General features: G+C 37.7%; 1 protein-coding gene across 2 annotated transcripts in view; it reads right to left on the bottom strand.

The window, feature by feature from the left end:
- Nucleotides 1-1,322: 1,322 nt before the first annotated feature.
- The window catches only part of GALC (galactosylceramidase), a 71,047-nt gene continuing 49,562 nt past the window's right edge, over nucleotides 1,323-22,807 (bottom strand). The window contains exons 15-17 of one of the 2 annotated variants that reach the window (XM_021000294.2): nucleotides 13,815-13,978; nucleotides 11,897-11,973; nucleotides 1,323-1,826 (exon numbers count right to left, since the gene is read on the bottom strand). In XM_021000294.2, coding sequence (XP_020855953.1) covers nucleotides 1,680-1,826; nucleotides 11,897-11,973; nucleotides 13,815-13,978 — 388 coding nt within the window. In that variant the 3' untranslated portion in view covers nucleotides 1,323-1,679. Of the gene's footprint in view, nucleotides 1,827-11,896; nucleotides 11,974-13,814; nucleotides 13,979-20,165; nucleotides 20,341-22,807 lie in introns of those variants that run through there. The other variant, XM_021000295.2, reaches the window with a different exon arrangement.

Genomic DNA, 22,807 nt, shown 5'->3' with positions numbered 1-22,807 from the left:
TACCAAGTACCTACTATTCACACATCACTAACTACTAGGAATAACACGGAGAGCAATAAGACTTCTCCCCAAAGAGCCTAAAAACCAGTTGGAAGACTTTACATCATTAAACTATATAAGGTAGGGTACAGATACCCAAAGACATATTATAGTTATAATGGTGTAGGCATTGAGGAGAGAGAGAGAGAAGAGAGAGATCAATGGAAAAATAGTAACCAGGAAAGGTTTCATGACTTAAGCTGGAAACTCTAAAGAGATCATCTTAATTAGGATAAATATTCATCATAAATTTTGTTGAGCCTTCAAATTTGAGGAGCAAACATTTTCTTCACAGATGAAAGGCTCTAGCCAGAGTTAAATCATCAAAAAATGCAAAATTAGTGAAATGTAAATTAGTATGGAAGAGCAATTCAGCTTTTCGGAGCTAAAAGGTATTCTACAGTGCACCTAAGTCTAACTAGGGATGGGAAACCTGCAACCTTGAGGCCATGTGGCCCTACAGGTCTTCAAGTGCAGCCCTTTGCCGAGTCCAAGTTTTACAGAACAAACCCTTTTTATTAAGGGGATTTGTTCTGTGACGTTTGATTTAGTCAAAGGGCCGCACTCAAGGATCTAGAGCTACATGTGGCCTAGAAGCCACGGATTCCCCACCCCTGGAACTCTTCGTTTTGTAGTTGAGAAGTGGTTAAATGACACATGTAACCTCTCCTAGAACCTACTTTTATTTTTTTCTCCTGGAACATAAGAAATATATTCCACACGAGTAACTGGGATGTTCCTAAAAAGAGTGCCAATTTTTAGAAGCAAATTATATCATATAAAAAGCACATGCAGCACTCTTCAAATATAAACTGATCAATGTATTAAAGAGTTGTTAAATTTCAGCTGGTATAATGAAATTCAACAATTTCATTTTGTGTGATAGGACAAGACACAATTCTCCCCCTCTTTCCACAAGCAAAAATATTGGCTACACCAACAGTGAGGAAAATAACTTTTTTAAAAAAGGTAATTAAGAGCAATATTATATAGTCAAGGTCCCAAATTATCTATTCATTTTTCTATTATTCAAGAAAGTTTAGGAGGTAGCTTACTAATAATCCATTTTAGAAACGGTCGTGTATTTGTTTACATCACCATTTTTTAAAGGTCCATTCAGAATGCAAGGATGAAACACCATGGTAATCCATAAAACACTGCCCTTGAAGCTCCCCTGGGCTTCGCGTGAGACTATTTGGTGGAGACAAGATTCTTGGAAGGTTAAAAAAGTATTTCTTTCATCATGACGTGCGACACATGTATGTATGTCAATAATGAACAAGTCTTTAAAGTTACGTTTATTAGTGTTATGCAACATGGAGAAATCTTTCAGTACACATACCACATAACTAATTACAAACCAGATAAAAGGGTCCAATTCCCTCAATATCAGGATACAATCATTGAGATCTCAATGGCAAAATTGTTAAGAAAAGGAAGTAATATATAATCTATGAAGTGATGTTTAAAATTAGAATAACTATAAGAAAAAGCAAATAAAATATACAGTAGTATCAAGTATGAAAAACAAATTCCTTCAATGTTTTTGGCCTCAAAAATCCCCAAGGAATTGACTTTGATTCCAAACTCAAAAGAAGTATGGAGGAGAGAATAGTCATTATCCAAGAGTTTCAAGAATTCTAATCTGTAGCCTCTATATGAAAGTTGTCAAACTGTGCAAACTCAAAGCTACGCGTTCCAATTGCTGCCCAACCATTCTGGGGATATGAGGGCAGATTACCTTTCCAGAGAAGCCAATTATCTAGTATGACATCCACAGAAGAGCCCTGTCAAAAAAAAAAAAGTTACTATATATTCACAAATATTTTCTCATTAATGCTATGTAAAAATTTAATATAATCAGTAGCTAACCTAGCTAGTTGTTATGCTTATCAATGAATTTCTATATAACAAAATATAATTTAACAAAATTTAGGTCAAAGGTCAAAATTAAATGAAAAAAGGATCTCAGATAACTTTCTTCATCCAGCTCTATGTGCCTGGCACACAGCAGATGCTTAATAAATACTGACTGATTGATTGATCTCTCATATATATAGCATTTGATGTGAAAGAACTGTTTCAATATTTCATCAATTTAAAAAATAGTTAACAATAGTTTAAAAAATACTTAACAATTCAACTGGAGTATCTCTCCAATTACACAGTAAATTAAGAAAAGCACTCAAAATAAATTCATAGTTTTATGTTTATGTATTAATCTGCTTTCGTATCTTCATGTACACTGATAATCAATAGATTAGCTTCTAGTCACTGTGAACAATTTCGTTTTAATTCAAAGGACCAGTAGCATAACTACAGGCCACCAATTAGCCTTTTATCACCAAAAACTAGGACTCACTACCATCTGATATGCTAAAAGACTTTAGACGAGGACCATATTCCAAATAGTAAGTTGAGAATAGCAAAGTGAAGAAAGGCATAATCAATTAACTTCATGGAATGAACTTCTGAGTTATGAGGGATCTTCTGAACTTTTATCTCCTATAACATGTCTAGCAAGCCTTCTCTTGAAGTCAGGCCTCTGATGATAGAGAAGTCACTCACTTCTTTGAGGACTAAAGGAGCCTATTCCAACTTTGAACAGCTTTAATTATTATGACATTTTCCCCTTACACTAAATGAAAATCTTTCTCTCTAACTGTTCCTAGTCTGGCCTTTGGAGCCAAGCAAAAAGACGGCTACCTTCAAGTATCTGAAGAGTTATCCTCAACCCTATATTTCCCCTATTCTCCAGGTTAAATAGTCTCAGGATCAACCAACTTTCCTAACCATGGTTTCAAGACTCTACTATTTTAGTAACCCTCCTCCGGATGATTTCGACAACGGCAATATTCTTTCTCAAATGTGGCACCCAGAACTGAACATAATACTCCAGATGAGGTCTGATTAGGGCAGAGAACACAGCAGAACGATCAAATCCTACATTCTGAACAGCATGATTTTATTTTACTTATTTTTTAATGAAAAAGCATTTACTGAATGCTTACAATGTGCCATGTACGGGGGGAAGAAATGAAAACAGCCCATCCTCAAGAGGTTCACATTCAAATAGGCCATAACACTGCCCATAAGGAGTTGTGTGAGGCTGCAATGCCAAAATGCATACACCACTATGGTATTCATTTTAGCATGAAAGCTTATATCATCTCTTATCTTTCAGCAAATAGTATACATCCAATCAATACTTTCATGTGTTGAACTGAATACCTTCAAGTTATTTATTTTTAACACTCTTTTTAAATTTTGAGTTCAAGATTCTCTCCCTCTATCCCAATCCTTCCCCACCGAGAAAACAAAAAAGAAAAAAAATACATCAATAATATATGTAAAATCATGCAAAACATTTCCATATTAGACATAACACACACACACACACACACACACACACACACATCTCAAAAATAAAAAAGAAAAGTATACTTCAATTTGCGCCCAAGAGTTTAATTCTCTAGAGGTGAATAGCATTTTTCATCATGAGTCCTTCGGAATTGTCTTGGATCACTGTAATGATCAGAGCAGCCAAACTGATCATCATACAACACTATTTGTCATCATTACAATATTGCTGTTACTGTGCACAATAATGTCACGATTCTTCTCACTTTGCTTTGTATCAGTTCATATAGGACTTGCCATGTTTTTCTGAAACCACTCCTATCATCATTTCCTATAGCATAATAGTACTCCATCACAATTATATACCACAACTTCTTCAGCTACTCCCCCAATTAACGGGCATCATCTCAATTTGCAATTCTTTGCCATCAGAAAAAGAGCTGGTATAAATATTTTTGTACATATAGGTCCTTTTCCTTTTTCTTTGATCTCTTTGGGTACAGACCTAGTGGTGGTATTGCTGGGTCAAAGGGTATGCACAGTTTTATAGTCTTCTGGGTGTAGTTCCAGATTGTTCTCCAGAATAGTCGCACCAGTTCACAACTCCATTAATAGTTCATTAATGTACTTATTTTCTCACATCCCCTCCAGCATTTGCCATTTCTGATAGGGGTGAGGTGATACCTTAAAGTTGTTTTAATTTTCCTTTCTCTAATCAATAGTGATTTTGAGCATTTTTGTCATATGACTATAGATAGCTTTTATTTCTTCTGAAAACTACCCAATCATATTCTTTGACTATTTATCAATTGGGGAATGGCTCTTATTTTGTATAAATTTACTCTGAGAAATAAGGTCTTTATCAGAGGAACTTGTTGTAAAAAAATTTTACATTACTTCATTGCCTATGGTATCTTTTAGCCAAATGTAGTTTCCCTGTTTATCTCGTTTAATTTGGTTTATTTTTGTTTTTGTTTGTCTGAGATCATGATTGCTATCCCTGCTTTTCTTACTTCACCAGATGCATAATAAATCTTACTCAAGCCCCTTAGTTTAACACTGTGTGTGTCTTTTTTGTTTCAAATGTGTTTCTTATATACAGCTTATTGCTAAATTCTGGTTTCTAATCCATTCTGCTGCTTCCAAGTTTATGGGTTAGTGCATCCCATTCACATTCACGGTTATGATTACTAACTGTATATTTCCCTCCATCCTATTTTCTTCTATTTATATTTATCTTTCTTCTTATCCTGTCCCTCCTCAAAAGTCTGTTTTGCTTCTAACCACTACACGCCTTAATCTGTCCTCCCTTTAATCACTGCCCTACCCCTACCCCATCTCTCTTATCCCCTTTCCTACCTATTTCTTTATTGGCAAAGATAGATTTCTATACCAAACTGAGTGTGTATATATTCTTCCTTCTTTGAACCAATTCTGACTAGAGTGAGGTTCAAGCATTTCCCACCACCAACAACCTATTTTTCCCTCCACTATAAAAGCTCTTCCTTGCATACCTTTTTTATGTGAGAAAATTTTCTCCATTCTACCTCTCTCTTCCTCCTTCTCCCAGTGCATCCCTCTTTCTCATCCCTACATTTTTTGGGTGGAAATTATCCCAAGATAATTGACTCACACCCATGATTTTTGTCTATGTAGACTCCTTCTAACTAATATAAAGTTTTTAGGAGTTACATGTATCACTTTCCCACATAGGAACATAAACAGTTTAACTTTATTGAGTCCCTTATGATTACTCTTTTATTTTCACCTTTTTGTGATTCTCTTGAATCTTCTGTTTGAAAGTCAGATTTTCTATTCAGGTCTGGTCTTTTCATCAGGAATGCTTCAAAGTCTACCTATTTTTCCCCCTAAAGGATTACATTCAGTTTTGCCAGGTAGGTTATTCTTGATTGTAATCCTAGCTCCTTTGCATTCCAGAATATCATATTCCAAGCCCTTCATTCCTTTAATGTGGAAGCCTCTAAATCCTGTGTGATCCTGACTTGGGCTCCATGATACATGAATTGTTTCTTCCTGGCTACTTGCAGTATTTTCTTCTTGACCTAGGAACACTGGAATTTCACTATAGTATTCTTGGGAGTTTTAATTTTGGGATGTTTTTTCAGATGGTGATCGGTGGATTCTTTCAAATTCTATTTAACCCTCTGATCTAAGATACTGGGGCAGTTTTTCTTTATAATTTCTTGAAAGATGATGTCTAGGCTCTTTCTTTGATCATGTCTTTCAGGTAGTCCAATAATTCTTAAATTATCTCTCCGTGATCTGTTTTCCAGGTCAGTTGTTTTTCCAATGAGATAGCTCACATTTTCTTCTATTTTTTCATTGTTTTGATTTTGTTTTATTGTTTCTTGAAGTCTCATGGAGTCATTAGCTTCCATCTGCCCATTTCTAATTTTTAAGGAATTATTTTCTTCAATGAGTTTTTGTACTTCTTTTGCCTTTTGGCCAATTCTGCTTTTTAAGGAGTTCTTTTCTTCAATGAATTTTCATACCTCCCTTACCATTTAGGCCAATTCTGTTTTTTTAAGGTGTTATTTTCTCTGGTATTTTTTTTTGTGCCTTTACCAAGCTGTTAATCCTCTTTTCATAATTATCTCGCGTCACTCTCTTTTCTTTTCCCAATTTTTCCTCTATTGTTCCTATCTTTTTCTTTAACTCTTCCAGGAATTCTTGCTGGCCTTGGTTCCAATTAGCATTTTTCTTTAAGGTTTTGTTTGTAGACTCTTTTTGAATTATTGCCTTTTCTAAGTTTACATCTTGGTCTTCCCTAGCATTGTAGTAGCCTTTTATGGTCAAGTTCTTTTTTTGGTGTTCTCATTTTCCCAAATATTTCTTCACTTTTTGTGTTAAATTTTGTGTTAATTTTGTGTTAAAGTTGGTGTCTGCTCACCTGTGGATGAAGAAGCACCTGTGGATGGATGCCTAGCTTTAGGCTCTTCTGTGCTGCTGTTTTCAGAGCTAGTTCTAAGGGGGGGGTGGGGTCTACAAGTTTTCTGGGCTTCCAAGGCAGTATTATCTAGGGAGAGATGTGGTCACTACATTCCTGGTCTACTCTCTGATTTTTGCCCAGAAAGGGTACCTGATCCCCTGCAGCTGCAAGTGCTAGTGCTCCTCTTGGCCCTGGAACTATGACCAGGGACTCTGCTCCCTTGCGACCCATTGCAAGCACTCCTCTTTGCCCTGGAACTGCAACCTAGAACTGTTTATAGGCAAGAGAGTTGTCAATCAGGACCAGCTGCACCCAGTGCCAGCAAAGGGTCCTCTTGCAATCTCTTCTGATCAGTTGTCTGACCTTTTTCAGCATTAATGATGGATGAAATTTTTTCTACAGCTATATTCTATCTTCTTCTCCTTTAGATACTTTGTGAATTGATCCCTCCACATCTTCACAACTGTATAGAGCATGGATCTTCTCTAGGTACAACTGATCTAGTAATTCTGGATGCTTTTCCCGTCTTTGTTCACTTACCTCCTCTTTTAAGAACACCTGAGAATATGATGTTAGTGTAATGTCTCTATTAACCTTTATGGTAAAAAGAGTTTATTAAAAAATCTGCAAATCTTTTGTACTGTTCTTCCATTTTCCCCTGTCCATCTAATCTTTAAATGCTCTCAGCATTATTCTGTTTGCATCTCTTTCCAACTTTCTTCACCTTGGTTTTACTAGACACTGTTTCTGTTTTATGAGGGGATATTACTCATAATCTTCTGTCATCCTTCTCCATAAGAGTTTATTTTCTGGAATAGTGTTGTTTTTGTCTACCATCTTTCTCCACTGGGCAAGTCAAGTCTTCCCTAACTAAGGTGCTTTTTAGGTTCTTTTGATCTTATGGCCCTCTGATCACAAACATTAAGCGAGGCATAAGACACAGAGACATATGTTTACCAAAGTTGTCTGCCAGTATACCAGGTACAATGAGCTCAGAGACCTAATTAAAGATTCCCTATGGATGGTGAGCTTATCCAAATATTCCTATTTGTGGAAACTGTTAAAATTCTGTGTGAAATTTTCAGGCTATATACATATGTATTATACTATAACACATTTTACATTACCAGTAACTTACCTGAATAGGTCAGGATTGACCTGTTTGAATTGCATGCTACATTTTTATCATTTTTCATCCCTAACAAGTCAATGACCCTACATACATAGACAGCTGACGCAGGAATGGCTCCCACATCAATGACAAGCTATTTCTTGTCATTTAAAATATAAATAATTTCATTTTTATGATGTTATTTTAGTTTTGGGGAGCAGCCATAGGATAATGGACAGAAAATTGATCTTGTAGGCAGGAATATCTAGGTTCACAACTCCCCACTGATACATACCAGCTGTGTGATCCTGGGCAAATCACTTAATCTTTCAGTAGCCTAAACAGCTTCCTAAGACTGTGAGTTGTAGCACAAATGCTATTAGGTACCCTAGTACCCTATATCAATAAAATATAAGTCTTGTCTCCTCCATAAAAAATGAAGCATGCTCACCAAGTCAAGTGCCTACTGATTCCTTTCTTAAAGAAAGTTTTCCTGAAATCACAATATATGAAATCAAGAAGCTTCTGAATAGCCTACGTGTGTTGGCCAAGAATCTTTCATTCATTACTCCTGACTCCTATTTTCCAATATATTTCTTACCAACCTCACCTATTCTCAGATATATCTTGATTTAATTTGGAGGGTCTTATTGACCCTCCAAATTTATATAACTTTCTCAACCCCATTAGCACATGCAACACGAAGCTAGATGTAGCACAGTGGTTGGGGCTGGACCTGGAATCAAGAATATTCGAGCTCAAAGACTGCCTATGACACTTACTAGCTGTGTGACCCTGAGTAAATTCTCTTAACCTCTGTCAGACTCAGTTTCTTCATCTGTAAAATGAGGGTAATTACAGCATCTATCTCTCCCAGGGTTATTGTAAGGATTAAATGACATAATATTTATAAACTGCTTTGTAAAAACCCTTCAGTGCCATAGGAATACTCACTACTATTATGATTATGATTATTATGGTACATAAGCTACAATTCTTCATGGCAATATTTTTTGCAAATATTTATCATGAACACCACAAGAGAAGATGACCAAATGTCCATGGAATGATTTTCTTCTAGTCCCTGTGGATATAACAAGACCAATTTCACCAATTTTTAAAAAATTTCTCTCTCCATGGAGAACCTACAAGCCACACTTCCTTTCAGCTATGTAACTGCCTTCTTTCATCTAGATTTCATAGTAAGAATGTCAAGATTTATATGATTCAGTTCTTATAGCATCATGCCCATTTACCAGTAAACAGACAAGGATCTCATGTTTAGAGTACCAACAGAGAAGAAAGATTTTACAGAGTCTAAAACCTGTAATTCTCAAGACCCTTTGTACCGTTTTCTGCCACTTTCCCATTATCACAGGAAATAATTTCCTTAGACTTTTAGTATATACAATAGACCAAAGAATCAAAATCACTTTTAAAGTGAATACAATCTTATTGTTAAAACAGAAGACTGGGAGCCATTCCGTACTTTCCTTTTTTTCCCTCCAGGGTTGCCACAGCCAAAGAATCACCATTAGACTAGCCTAGTGCCAAAAAGCCTCTACATTATAGAGCTAGAAAAAATAACAAAATTCACCGGGAAGAACAAAAAGTCCAAAATATCAAGAGAATTAATGAAAAGAAATGCAAAAGAAGGTGGCCTACCTGTACCAGATCTTAAAATGTATTATAAAGCAGCAATCATCAAAACTACTTGGTACTGGCTAAGAAACAGAGTGGTGGATCTGTGGAATAGGTTAGGTATGTAAGAAACAACAGTCAATGACTATAGTAACCTACTATTTGATAAATCCAAAGACTCCAGCTTCTGGGATAAGAACTCACTATTTAACAAAAACTACTAGGAAAATTGGAAAATAATATGGCAAAAACTAGGCATAGACCAACATTTTACACCCTATACCAAGATAAAGTCAAGATGGGTACAAGATTTAGATATAAAGACTGATACCATAAGCAAACTAGGAGAGCAAGGAATAGTCTACCTATTCAGATCTATGGAGAAAGGAAGGATTTACGACCAAACATGAGATAGAGAACATTATGAAATGCAAAAAAGATGACTTTGATAACATTAAATTGAAAAGTGTTTGCACAAACAAAGCCAACATAACCAAGATTAGAAGGGAAACAGAAAGCTGGAAAACAACTTTTATAACCAGTGTCTCTGATAAAGGCCTCATTTCTAAAATACATAGAGAACTGAGTCAAATTTGTAAGAGCATAAGTCATTCCTCAATTGATAAATGGTCAAAGGATATGAGCAGGCAGTTTTCAGAGGAAGAAATTAAAGCTATTTACAGTCATACAAAAAAATGCTCTAGGGGCAGCTAGGTGGATAGAGCACCGGCCCTGAAGTCAGGAGGACCTGAGTTCAAATCTGGCCTCAGACCAAACACTTGACACTTACTAACTGTGTGACCCCAACTGCCTAAAAAAGCAAAAAAGAAAATGCTCTAAATCACTACTGATTAGAGAAATGCAAATCAAAACAACTCTGAGGTTTCATATCATATATATCACACTGGCTAACAAGACAAAACAGGAAAATGATAAATATTGGAGAAGATGTGGGAAAACTGGAACACTAATGCATTGTTGGTAGCACTGTGAAATGATCCAACCATTTTGGAGAACAATTTGGAACTATGCCCAAAGGGCTATAAAATTGTGCATACCCTTTCACCCAGCAATACTACTTCCAAGTCTGTATCCCAAAGAAATCATAAAAATAGGAAAAGGACCCACATGTACAAAAATATTTATAGCAGCTCTTTCTGTGGTGGCAAAAAATTGGAAATTGAGCGGATGCCCACCAACTGGGGAATGGCTGAATAAGTTGTGGTATATGAACATGATGGAATACTATCGTGCTATACCAAATGATGAACAGGCAGACTTCAAAAAAACCTGGAAAGACTCGTATGAACTGATGCTGAGTGAAATGAGCAGAACCAGGACAACACTGTACACAGTAGCAGCCATAGTACTCGATGACTGACTTTGACAGACTTAGCTCTTCTCAGCAATGCAAAGATCTAAGACAACTTCAAAAGACTCAGTGGAAAATGCTATCCACATCCAGAGAAAGAACTATGGAGTCTGAATGCAAATGGAAGCATATTATTTGATCTTTTTTTCTTTCACTGTTTTGTTTCTTCATTCTCATGGTTCCTCCCATTACTTCTAATTCTTCTTTATATCATAACTAATGTGAAAATATGCTTAATATGAATGTATAAGTAGAGCCTATACCAGATTGCATGCTGTCTTGGGGAGGGTGGAGGAAAGGAGGGGGTAGAAAATTTAAAACTCAAAAGGTTATGGAAGTCAATGTTAAAAACCAAAAATTAATGAATTAATTAATTATTTTAAAGAAGAGCCTCTACGGACCCAGTTCAACTCTAGCCTCAAACACTTACTAGCTAAGTGACCCTGGGCAGGTCACTCAACCTCTGTTTGCCTCAGTTTCTTCATCTATAAAAAGAGATGATAACGGTACCTACCTCCTAGTGTTGAGTGTTGCTGTGAGGATCAAATAAAATAACTATAAAGTGTTTAGCACCATACCTAGGGCACACAACTACTGCCGTGGTAGAAGAAGAAGGAGTCATCATTAAAACGTAGTAGCATTTTCCCTATTCTAAACTCCTCTCCATGCTTCCTGGCAAGACAACTCATGATATTCAAGGTAAACTCCTCATATAAACCAGTTTTAACACAGAATCTTTGCTACCTCTATTTTAGAAACTAATGATTCAGAACTGCCAGTTTTTGAACTTAAAATGATGTCCCATTCCTAGAAGTTCATTGCTATAATTAGCACAAGTAAGAAAAATAAACCCCCAGTTACTTCTAGTCAACAAGTAATTCCTTAATATCCAAAAAACAAAATTTCTGCTAAAAAATAGCATCAATTATAAAATTATTCACATACAGGCCCAAAGCTCTTCCCTGACATCTTAGTGACAGAGTCTACTAACGTACAGCAGCCATTCAGTACCAACCTAACTAGGTAGCTTATCCAGTTTCTTGTTATTTGTACCAATGTAACTCTTTGCTGGCAAAAATAAGTAATTAATCAATAATAAAGAGATGCTATTGATAGCTAGGCAGTGCAGTGGATAAAACACTGGAGTTAGGAAGACCTGAATTCAAATCCAGCTTGAGCTCAAACACTAACTGCATGACACTGGACAAGTCATTTAACCTCTGCCTCAGTTTTCTCATCTATAAAATGGGGATAATAATAGCACCTACACCCAGGGTTGCTGTGAGGAGCAAATAAGATAATTGTAAAACACTTAGCAAGAGTGCCTGGCATATAGTAGGTGCTATATAAATGTTAAGTATTATTATTATTAATGTCACAAAAGAATGCTTTAGCTGTGAGCACTTTGAACAGCATTACTTACCTTAATATTCAGAGTGAGGGTGTACCATTTTCTAGCCTTGACATCAGCAGATCCTTTCTTCATTATGAATGATCTAGCTGCAAAAGAAAATAAAGCACATGCATGGATTATTTTCTTTTCTGACTTGACCAGGGTCACACAGCTAGTAAGCGTCAAGTGCTTTGCTCTGAGGCTGGATTTGAACTCAAGTCCTCCTGACTCCAGCGCCAGTGCTCTATTCACTGCACCACCTAGCTGCCCCTTAGGATGGGATCTTAACAGGACATTTAATCCTTGCCTTTAGGAATAATCCTTCATGAAATGATTAACTGGTTTCATTTATAGATTTGTAATTTAATGTAGAAATATTAACAAATATTTCAAATGCCTTCAAGTTACTGACAGTCTAGTTGGGAGAAAAATCAGATTTACCCATTACTCAAGAAATCGTTACTGAAAACCAATTCAATATTAAGCGTTGCATTAGGTATGCAAGATGAATAAGCAAAGTTCCTTATTCAACAAAGTCTTAGGCTTCTAGCTGTTTACTGTCTTTAGAAGTGATATGGATGGGCCTGATACATACTGAAAACACATTATATGCGTTTTCTATATATTTGTAGATATTTATCAATTTCATTTGAACTCTCAGTTTTCTGGAATATAACTGTATATAGTACACTTCATTTCCTTTCTGTTTGTTGTCAATTCAAGTTTGTTAATTTGATTTTCCACTTCCTTTTTCTTCATCAGGCCAGCTAATTTATTGATTTTGTTAATCTGGTTTTCCCTTGTCTGGTCTGCCCCATTTATCAAGTCTCTTTTAATACCAAAATCTTTTGTTGGCTGCTGCATGACAATATAGTTTGTGGTGGAGAAGGGCTAATGCCCCCTTCGTTTCTACCTTTTATCCATTATTTCTCTGGCCTAGATCTTTCTTGGTCTACCAAATGAATGCTGTTATCATTTTATCTAGGTTTATGAATCATCCCTTTGGTAGTTCCCAAGCTCTACTGGGATGTTTTGTCAGTTCAATACGAGGAGTTCTTTATGGATATTCTTAATCTGTATTTGGTCATTAGTCTTCTGGTACAGTATGTGAGTTTCCTTTTGCTTGATTTTTTTTCTTCTTGGAAGACCTATATTTCTTAGATGATCTCTTCGCATCCAATTTTTCAAGTTCAGTATTCAAGTTCATACGTCCTTCTAATCTTATTTGGTGTTTTAAATTTTTTTTCTTCCTTTACTTTTTATCCTGTCTCTTTTAGCCTGCATTCTAATTCTGCTTTCTCTTTTTTAGAGAATCTACTATTTTCTGAAAAGAATGAAAAATGTCTTCTAAAGTCATAATTGTTTGGTTAGATTTGCTGATTTCTGTGTTTAATATTTTGATATCTTGAGTTGGTCTGATTTACAGTCTTCATTTTGCTCACTTTATCTAAATGGCCAGGGAATTAAGTGATTTTAAGGGGCAGAGGAGGTCAGGGAATACATTCTAGGTATTGGGGACAGCCACTACAAAGGCAGAGAGATGGGAGAATTAACGGACACTATGAGTAGGGAACAGCAAGTTCAGTTTGTCTAGACTGTGAAATTCTTGAAGGGGAGCATAAGGAGAAGAAAAAAATAGGGTGAAGCAAACATTTATTAAACACCTACCATGTGTCAGGCTCTATGCTAAGTTCAGCCTGGAGTCAGAAAGACCTGAGTTCAAATCCATCCTCAGACACTTACTAGCTGTGCAACACAGGGCAAGTCACGTTTGCCTCAGTTTCCTCATCTGTAAAATGTGCTGGAGAAGGAAAGGGCAAACTACTCCAGTATCTTTGCCAAGAAAACTCCAAATGGGGTCACAAAGAGTCAGACACAATTGAAACAACTCAGCAACAACAGTCAATACACAGTTGTTTACCAAGTGACATAATAAATATTTACTTACCAAGATCATTTGTAACTTGGTAACTCCCATCTGCAAAAACCCAGAAGAAAATTCCAAAGGCACTTCGAATGACTGACCCGCCCTTATTTACTCTTCCAGCAACGAACACACCACCAACAGATGGCGTCTCTATGTAGACATCACAATTTATTATCAGATTCTTCCTAGGAAACAAAATTGACTATTAATTCCCACCAAAATTATATTTTTGTAAATAGAAATTAAATGTATTATGTAAGCCTTCGCTTCTATGTTTATATTGAGTAAAAGTGGCATTTTTCTACGAGTTAATGCCATCTGGTAGTTAATTGCACTACTAACAGTACTAGCTACCACCTACAGTTATCCCTCTCACATCACAACTTTCCCCATCATGGTTTCGATATGGCGGATCATCATAAGAAATTAAATGTGAATTCTGGAGGAGTTTGGTGGAAACCACGGATGACATGCAAAGGCCAGCAAACAATACAGAGCCTATGACCAAATACTTAACACAAAGTGTATAGTAAGGTAGTGTAAACACCCCATAAAAGAAAAAGAAGGAGCCCAGATGGCAGAATAAAAGCAGTGACTTGCTTGAGCTCTCCCCTAAACCCCTCCAAATACCTGTAAAAAATGGTTCTAAACAAATTCTAAAGCAGCAGAATCCACAAAAAGACAGAGTGAAAAAAATTACCAGCCCAAGACAACCTGGATGGTTGATAAGAAAGGTATATCATGCCAGGCTGAGAGAGGAGCACAGTTTGGCGAGGGCACGCAGGCCTCAGAGGACTGAATCACAGGCAGCTGTGGCAGTTTCTCAACCTATGAACGCCAAAGACAACTTAGACGGTCAACAAGAAAATTCTGTGTCCACAGTGAGAGAGAGGTGCAGTCCCAGGCCCAGTCCCCAAGCTCATCCCCAGGGCAGTGGCTGCTTCCTGAGATTCAGGACCACAGACAGGAGGAATCCAGTGGCTGATCAGAGGGGGATTGCAGGGATCTCTCTGCTGGTGCAGGATTCTCTTGCTTTGCCTGTGCTTGGATCTGGGTCACAGTTCTGGGGCGAGAAGGAGTGCTGACATGGTGGAGTTTTTGTGGCTTTGCAGAGCAAATCCTCCTCACAGTTCCAAGACAGAAAAGAGTGCTTGTGGTCACTCACAGTCCAGAGCACAGGCCAGGAAAGGAGTAAACACCTCGCCTCTGATCATAGCACCTTGGAAGAACTGAAAATTTACAGGTCCCTAGAAGTATCTCTGAAAACAGCTGCATAAAACCCCCAAAGCTTGGGACAGTACATTCTCCATATTGGAAGCAGACTCCTACGTTAACAAAGAGTTTATAACTCAAGTAATTGGCTGGGATCATGAGCAAGCAATGCAAAAAGAGTCACACCATAGAATCTCACTTTGGTGACGAAGAAGATCAAAACATAAAACCAGAAGAAGACAACAAAGTCAAAACTCCTACATCCAAAGCCTCCAACAAAAATATGAATTGGTCCCAGGCCATGGAAGAGCTCTTAAGGGATTTTGAGAAGCAAGTAAGAGAAGCAGAGGAAAAACTCAGAGTGATGCTAAAGGAGACCCCAAAAAATACTGAAGAAAATAACACCTTAAAAAATAGCCTAACCCAAATGGCAAAAGAGGTCCAAAAAGCCAATGAGGAGAAGAATGCCCTAAAAAGCAAAATTGGCCAAATGGAAAAGGAAACCCAAAAGCTTGCTAAAGAAAATACTTCTTTTTTTTTTTGCTTTTAGGCAATTGGGGTTAAGTGACTTGCCCAGGGTCACACAGCTAGTAAGTGTCAAGTGTTTGGTCTGAGGCTGGAATTGAACTCAGGTCCTCCTGACTTCAGGGCCGGTGCTCTATCCATTGCGCCACCTAGCTGCCCCTTGAAGAAAATACTTCTTAAAAATTAGAATAGAGCAATTGGAGGCTGGTGACTTTATGAGAAATCAAGACACTGTAAAACAAATCCAATAGAATAAAAAATTAGAAAACAATGAGAAATATCTCATTGGAAAAATATAACTGACCTGGAAAATAGATCCAGGAGAGAGAATTTTAAAATTATTGGACTATCTGAAAGCCATGATCAAAAAAAGAGCCTAGACATCATCTTTCAAGAAATTCAAGGAAAATTGCCCTGATATTTTAGAACCAGACGGCAGAACAGAAATGGAAAGAATCCACCAATCTCCTCCTGAAAGAGATCCCCAAAGGAAAACTCTTAGGAATATTGTAGCCAAATTCCAGAGTTCCCAGGTCAAGGAGAAAACATTGCAAGCAGCCAGAAAGAAACAATTCAAGTATTATGGAAACACAATCAGGTTAACACAAGATTTAGCAGCTTCTACATTAAGGGACCACAGGGCTTGGAACATAATATTCCAGAGGGCAAAGGAGATAGGATTACAACCAAGAATCACCTATCCAGCAAAACTGAGCATAATCCTTCAGGGGAAAAAATGGATATTCAGTGAAATAGAGGACTTAAGCATTCTTGATGAAAAGACCAGAGCTGAATAGAAAATTTGACTTTCAGATACTAGACTCAAGAGAAACATGAAGAGGAAAACAGGAAAGGGAAATCAAAGGGGACTTATTAAGTTGGAACTGTTTACATTCTGCATGGAAAGATGATATCTGTAACTCATGAGTCCTTTGTCAGTATTAGAGTAGTTAGAGGGAGAAAAATTACATGTATGTGTATACAGATAGATAGAGGGCACAGGGTTAGTTGAAGATGAAGGGGTGATATCTGGAGAATAAAATTAAGGGGTGAGAGAAGATTATACAGAGAGACAGAGAAAGGGAGAGGTAGAATGGGGTAAACTATCTCACATAAAACAGATCAGAAAAGGCTTTTACAGTGGAGAGGAAACGGGGAAGGTGAGAGGGAATGAGTGAATCTTACTCTCATCGGACTTGGCTTAAGGAGAGAATAACATACACACTCAATTGGGTCTATCTTACCCTACATGAAAATGGGGGGAAAGGCAACAAGAGAGCAGGACGACGATAAAGGGGAGGGCAGACTGGGGGAGAAGGGTAATCAGAAGCAAACACTTCTGAGGAGGGACAGGGTCAAAAGAGAGAATAGAAAAAATGGGGGGCAGGATAGGATTAAGGGAAACATACTTAGTGTTTCACAACATGACTACTATGGAAGTGTTTTGCATGACTACACATGTATAACCTGTATGGAGTTGCTTGCCTTCTCAATGAGGGTGGATGAGGAGGGAGAGAGGGAGAAAATGTGGAACCCAAAGTTTTAAAAACAAAAATTTAAAAAAAAATGTTTTCACATGCAATGGGGAAATAAGATATGCAGGAAATGGGGTATAGAAATTTACCCTGCCCTAAAGGAAAATTGAAGGGGAAGGGGATAAGAGAAGGCGGGGGAGAGATAGAAAGGAGAGCAGATTAGGAGAAGGGGTATTCAGAACACATGCCATCTTGGGGTGGGGAGAGGGATGAGATGGGGAGAAAATTTAGAACTCAAAATCTTGTGGAAGTGAATGTTGAAAACTAAAAATAAATTAATCAAAACCTCTTAAAAAAAGAAAAAGAAAAAATTCAGACTTCTTCTCTGGTACAAAGGGAGGGCCAAAAGGTTTTGTGCAGATTTTCTGGACTGTCAGGGTGCCACCCCCCTAATTCCCAGGTTGTAGAAAGGGTAACCATATTTATATAGCACCTGAAGACCTGAAAAATGCTTTACACATATATAATGACCTCACTTCACCCTGACACCTCTTGTGAGGTAGGTTCTTTATTACTCTCATTTTATTGATGAGGAAATTGAGGCAGAAAGAAGTTAAGTGATTTATCCAAGACCACAGAGCCAAATAAATGTCTAAAGTAGCACTTGAACTCAGGTCTTCCTGACTTAATGTCTAATATTCTATCTACTGCATTACCTAGCTGTCTCAACAGGGCTAGATACCAGAATTCCTCTGCTCTTTCAGTTTTTGCAATTTTTCACATGAACTAAAACAAATAAATTCATGGTTTCTGTGGAAAAGTATTTACCTTTAAACTTAAGCAGTCTTCAACTCCTCTATGAAGTCCTACTCTGAAGCCACATTTTGATAAGGAGGAGACCCTGGATTCTAGCTCTTCTAAGTTCTAACATTCTGGAAAGGTTAGGTCCTGCATAAAAAGCTGAATCTGCCCTGGACAGAATCACAAACAGGAGACTGACCACTGGTAAAGAACTCTTTGGCTAGGGTAGGCCTGCACAACATATGGCCTGTGAGTCTGGTGGCCTGTGAAAAATGTAGAAGATGTAAAAGAAAGTAAAGATGTAACGAGTGCTTTGTCCATGCCCTGCTGACCCCACCTTCCACCAGTCACTACTGTGACTGTCACGTAACTTGGTGGGTCGCCACTGTGCGCTCTCTCACTTGTCACATGATCCATAGCAACCAACCGCTGTCAGTCTGCCTCTAGTCTGTGATTTCGCAATACATGAAAATTTTAAGTAATAAGTGTAATTATTTGATATTAACTGAAATTTCCCTTCTTTTTGATATGGTTTATTTGCAAAATGGTTAATCATTAATAATTATATCTTTACTTGGAAAGCGAGCCACTGAAAACCTATCTGTGGCCTGAAGAAGTTTAGCCTACTTTAATTTTGGCCCCTACCTATTGCCATGCTGTATAGGTCTGGGCTAGGGCATCTCATGAAACAAAGCTTTGACTGGCAGCAAACTTGATCTCACACCCTAAATGGACAGCTAGGTGGTTCAGCTGATAGAGTACTGGGTCTGGAGTCAGGAAGACCAGAGTTCAAATCCAGCCTATCAACACTCACGGGCAAGTCACTTAACTTGTTTGCCTCAGTTTCCTCAACTGTAAAATGGGGATAATAACATCACCTACTCTGCAAGTTGGTTTTCAGAATCAAATGAGATAATGATCGTAAAGCACTTAGCATAGTGCCTGGAACATAGTAGGCTCGATATAAGTGCTTACTGACTTCCTTTCCCCCTTCTCCTTATAAACATGAATCTAGTCACTAATTCTCCAAGAATATATTTTTTAAATGATAAAAATTAAAAGGAAGTCAAACTCAAGATAATTTTATAAAACAAACAAACAATGACGGCCCTGGAAATTAGATGATGAAATACAACCTCCACCTTTGAGCAGAGGACTGGGGGTACGACTGGGCTAAATACTGGTTATACTGTCAGATACAATCACTGTCTGGGGTGCTTTTGCTTCATTGCTTTTCTCCTTTACAAAGAAGGGTTCAGTTTTGAGGTGGGAGGTGGGGCAGAACTAATCAGAGAAGGGGATAAGAAATGTCAAATGAGGGGCAGCTAGGTGGCACAGTGGATAAAGCACTGGCCCTGAATTCAGGAGGACCTGAGTTCAAATTCAGTCTCAGACACGTAACAAGTACTAGCTGTGTGACCCTAGGCACTTAACCCTACTGCCTAGCCAAAAAAAAAAGAGCTAGAAATGTCAAATGATATTAAAAAAAAAAAAGACATCAATGAAACTCACCGCCCCCAAAATAATACATTTTTAAACAACCTGGAATAACTATAGTTTTCACAATGAACTCTCTCTAGGTTTATTTTATACCACCCAGGGGCAATTGCATGGTTGCAATTGCTTTATTCAATTCTGCGTGAAGAATGACGAAAAAACAAATTATATTATCTCTGAAATTAATTTATATACTATTTAATGACTAATGACTACTCCAAACCGTGAGGTTAGGGGAAACAAATGACATTTTTGCAATGAAATTCTGAGTAAGGTGGACAAGAAAGAAAGTGGGGAACCAGAATGAAGTGGGGGTTTTCTTTAGCTCTCAGAATCTCTTTTTACTGATGATCTTCGATGAACAGACAAGTATTTATTAAGCTCCCATCATATCCCAGGCACTGTGGGTAGGTGAGTGCTGGCCCTGGAATTAGCGTTCACACACTGGAAATGACTATTTCATTTAAAGGAAAATAAAACTAAAGCAGCATCTTCAAAATGAAATTGCAATTAAGAAAATCACCTCAACATTACAATAACTAATGGAGGAAAGGGAGTACTTTACAGAAAAGCCAATGTCCCAGCTTCCACATCTGTAAAATAAAGAGATTATACACTAGGTAAATTCTGGGGTCCCTTTCAGCTCTAACAAACTATGGCTTTCTACAACTCCATGGCAAAAACAATCTTAGTTTTCACAATTACAAGTGTATGCATAAGGGTAAAAAAATATCTCTTTGCTATCTAAGCTGTGAACTTACTGGGAAGAAACTATATTTAATCAACTATGTAATCCATACGCCCTACTTCATTCCTGTTACTCAGATGTTTAAAAGGACCACAAGTAGCACAGACAGCATGATAAACTCATCTTTCTATTTAAATTGAGAGAGACCTTACAATTTTTTTCTGCCTCACATATCACAACCCATAATAAGTGATTCTGGATTCAGCACTTATCAGGAAATTTTATAGATAATGGATGAAATAGAAGACAGTGCAGCTCACTCTTCCACAGCCATAATTCCTCTGTAGTGCTGGCAAAAGCAAAAGAAAAAAATATATATCAGCCAATAAACTAAGTAAATTTGATACCCAGGCTGCAGAGTTCAGATATATGCAACGAAAGGCAATTTTCTGGTTGCCAATCTGATTACAATCAATGATTGCTAACAAGATGGAAAGTTCTATATGGCTTCAGTTAAAGTTACTCGGGGTTGAAAGTTAAACAACAAAGGAGGATAGTCTCCTGCAAATGAAACACTTTTACAACTGGTGGAACTACTTCTGTACTTTTCTGGAAAATGAGGTTTGATCTACTTAAGTAGAACTGTAAATAAGCACCTTAAACTTCCTTCTCCATTCAAACAATTTTTAAAATTAGCCATTTTTTCTTTACCATCCTATGCCACCCTTAGAAAGCAAGCAACAAAATCAGCAGCCACACAGCTAGTACGTGTTACGTGTCTCAGGCTGGATTTGAACTCAGGTCCTCCTGAATTCAGGCCCGGTGCTTTATCCACTGCGCCACCCAGCTGCCCCTCATTTGACATTTCTTACCCCCTTCTCTGATTAGTTCTGCCCCACCTCCCACCTCAAAATTGAACCCTTCTTTGTAAAGGAGAAAAGCAATGAAGCAAAAGCACCCCAAACAGTGATCGTCTCTGACAGTCTTGTAGAAAATTTTTTTTTTCCTTTAAAGAAAGACTGAGTTTCCTACCTCAACCAGGCTAGTGGTGGAGGGGCTATGGGTCCAAATTCACTCTATTTGGCAAAGGAGCTTTGATCTACTCCATTTCCAACCTCCTTGGGCAGCCTGATGGCCCCCCAACTCCCACAGGCTCATCATATTGGTCCTGGACTTAGTGCATACAACCCACCGCAACTCAGAATTCTCAAGTTTGAAAGCTTCGCTGGCCTTTGTCTCCCCAGTAGGAGAGATTAAAGGTGTGTGCCACACGCTAGCCTCTGGCAGAAATTCTTACACATCAGAGGCATGCAGCACTTTAGAGGGCTGTACAAAGGTATTCAGGATACCAAACAGGTGGCATCTGCATGGCATAAATATATTGTCTGGCCTGCAATAAACTGTAACATAACTTGATCAAACCAGTAATTAGGTACTGAGAACCTACTACTTGCTCACCACTCTGCTGGGTGCCAGTGAGACAGACATCAACGCAACCGAGGTTCAGCCCTCCCTCAAAGAGTTTACCCCCTGAAATGATTATCGGACAGAGCGCTAAACAGGGAAGAAAATCAGTGTGGGATTCAGTTTGGAAAAGGTTTCATGAAAGGCGTAGCAAACATTTACATAGTGAAGAACTGCACACAACCAGTGTTTCAAAAGCTGGAATGCAATTTTAAAGCTCTATCAGTTTAGCACTGCATTCCAACTTTTGGAACACACTTTGCTACCTCATTTGAGCCCTACAATAACCCTTTGAAGTGGGTGGCCTTATTGTCAAGGACTGGCCACTGGCACAGCTAGCTGGTTTTTCTGACTCCAGGGCCAGGCCTCAACCCACCGTACCACCTGGCTGCCACACAAAGTTGGTGTTTAATAAATGTTTATTAAATGGAAGGTTCCTCTCAGTTATGACATTATTATTCCAAAGAGCTGGCACATAATAAATATTTTTCATCTGAAAAGAAAAAACAAATTTGAGACTATACAATAAGCTCTTTATTAAAAGAGCTTGCATCTTTGGATCAAATTAGTGGCCTCAAATCGAATTCCTTTCCCAACCTTGGAACAGTAGCTTTTAAATCACTTTTTTAGAAGTTTATACCATTTTGGATAAACAATCTCAAATTTTTTTGTTGATACAACTCATAACTTACTTCAACTGCCTAGCTATTCCTAATACTTAGCATGGTCCTTGGCACAAAATAAGTACTTACTAGATACTCACTGGCTGGCTGAGTGACTGACCAATAGACTTGTTATTGGTGTAACACACAGAGCTTGGCACTAGGGACACAAAGATGAATGATTATACGCTTCTCTCCCAAAAACAGAGCATAAAGTCCCAGGAAGGCTGAGACATGAATGTGTACATGTCAAAAACCATGGCAGAACCATCCTATCACTTTCACCTGGAAACCACAGAGGAGCAAATGCTGATGTCAGAGTTTTAGCCTATATTTCCTCACTCTTTACACCACATCTCTTTGATTTAATATTGCAATAGGTAGAGAAGACAACACCTGACTCAATGCCATGGGTAAAGTTCTGAGTTGTTAATACTTATCCTAAACATAAAAGCTGCTTTTGCCTCTTACTAATGCCACCTACTGGACAAGGCCAGTATTTTACCTTAAATTACACAACAGGAATTATCAAAACAATCCTAAAATTCATCCAGCAGGTGGCAATCTGAGACTACAATAGCTACAAAATAAGATTTACAGAATCTAAAACATGTGTAACTTACAAGCACATAAAAGCCCACCATCAAATGAATCAGAAGTTACTTTTCATTCTAGGATTTGTCCATTTTC

The sequence above is a fragment of the Phascolarctos cinereus genome, unplaced genomic scaffold, assembly GCF_003287225.1.
Source record: "Phascolarctos cinereus isolate Bilbo 61053 unplaced genomic scaffold, phaCin_HiC Scaffold_3;HRSCAF=262, whole genome shotgun sequence".
Lineage (NCBI taxonomy): Eukaryota > Metazoa > Chordata > Mammalia > Diprotodontia > Phascolarctidae > Phascolarctos > Phascolarctos cinereus.
This window is presented reverse-complemented; position numbering and strand designations above follow the sequence as displayed.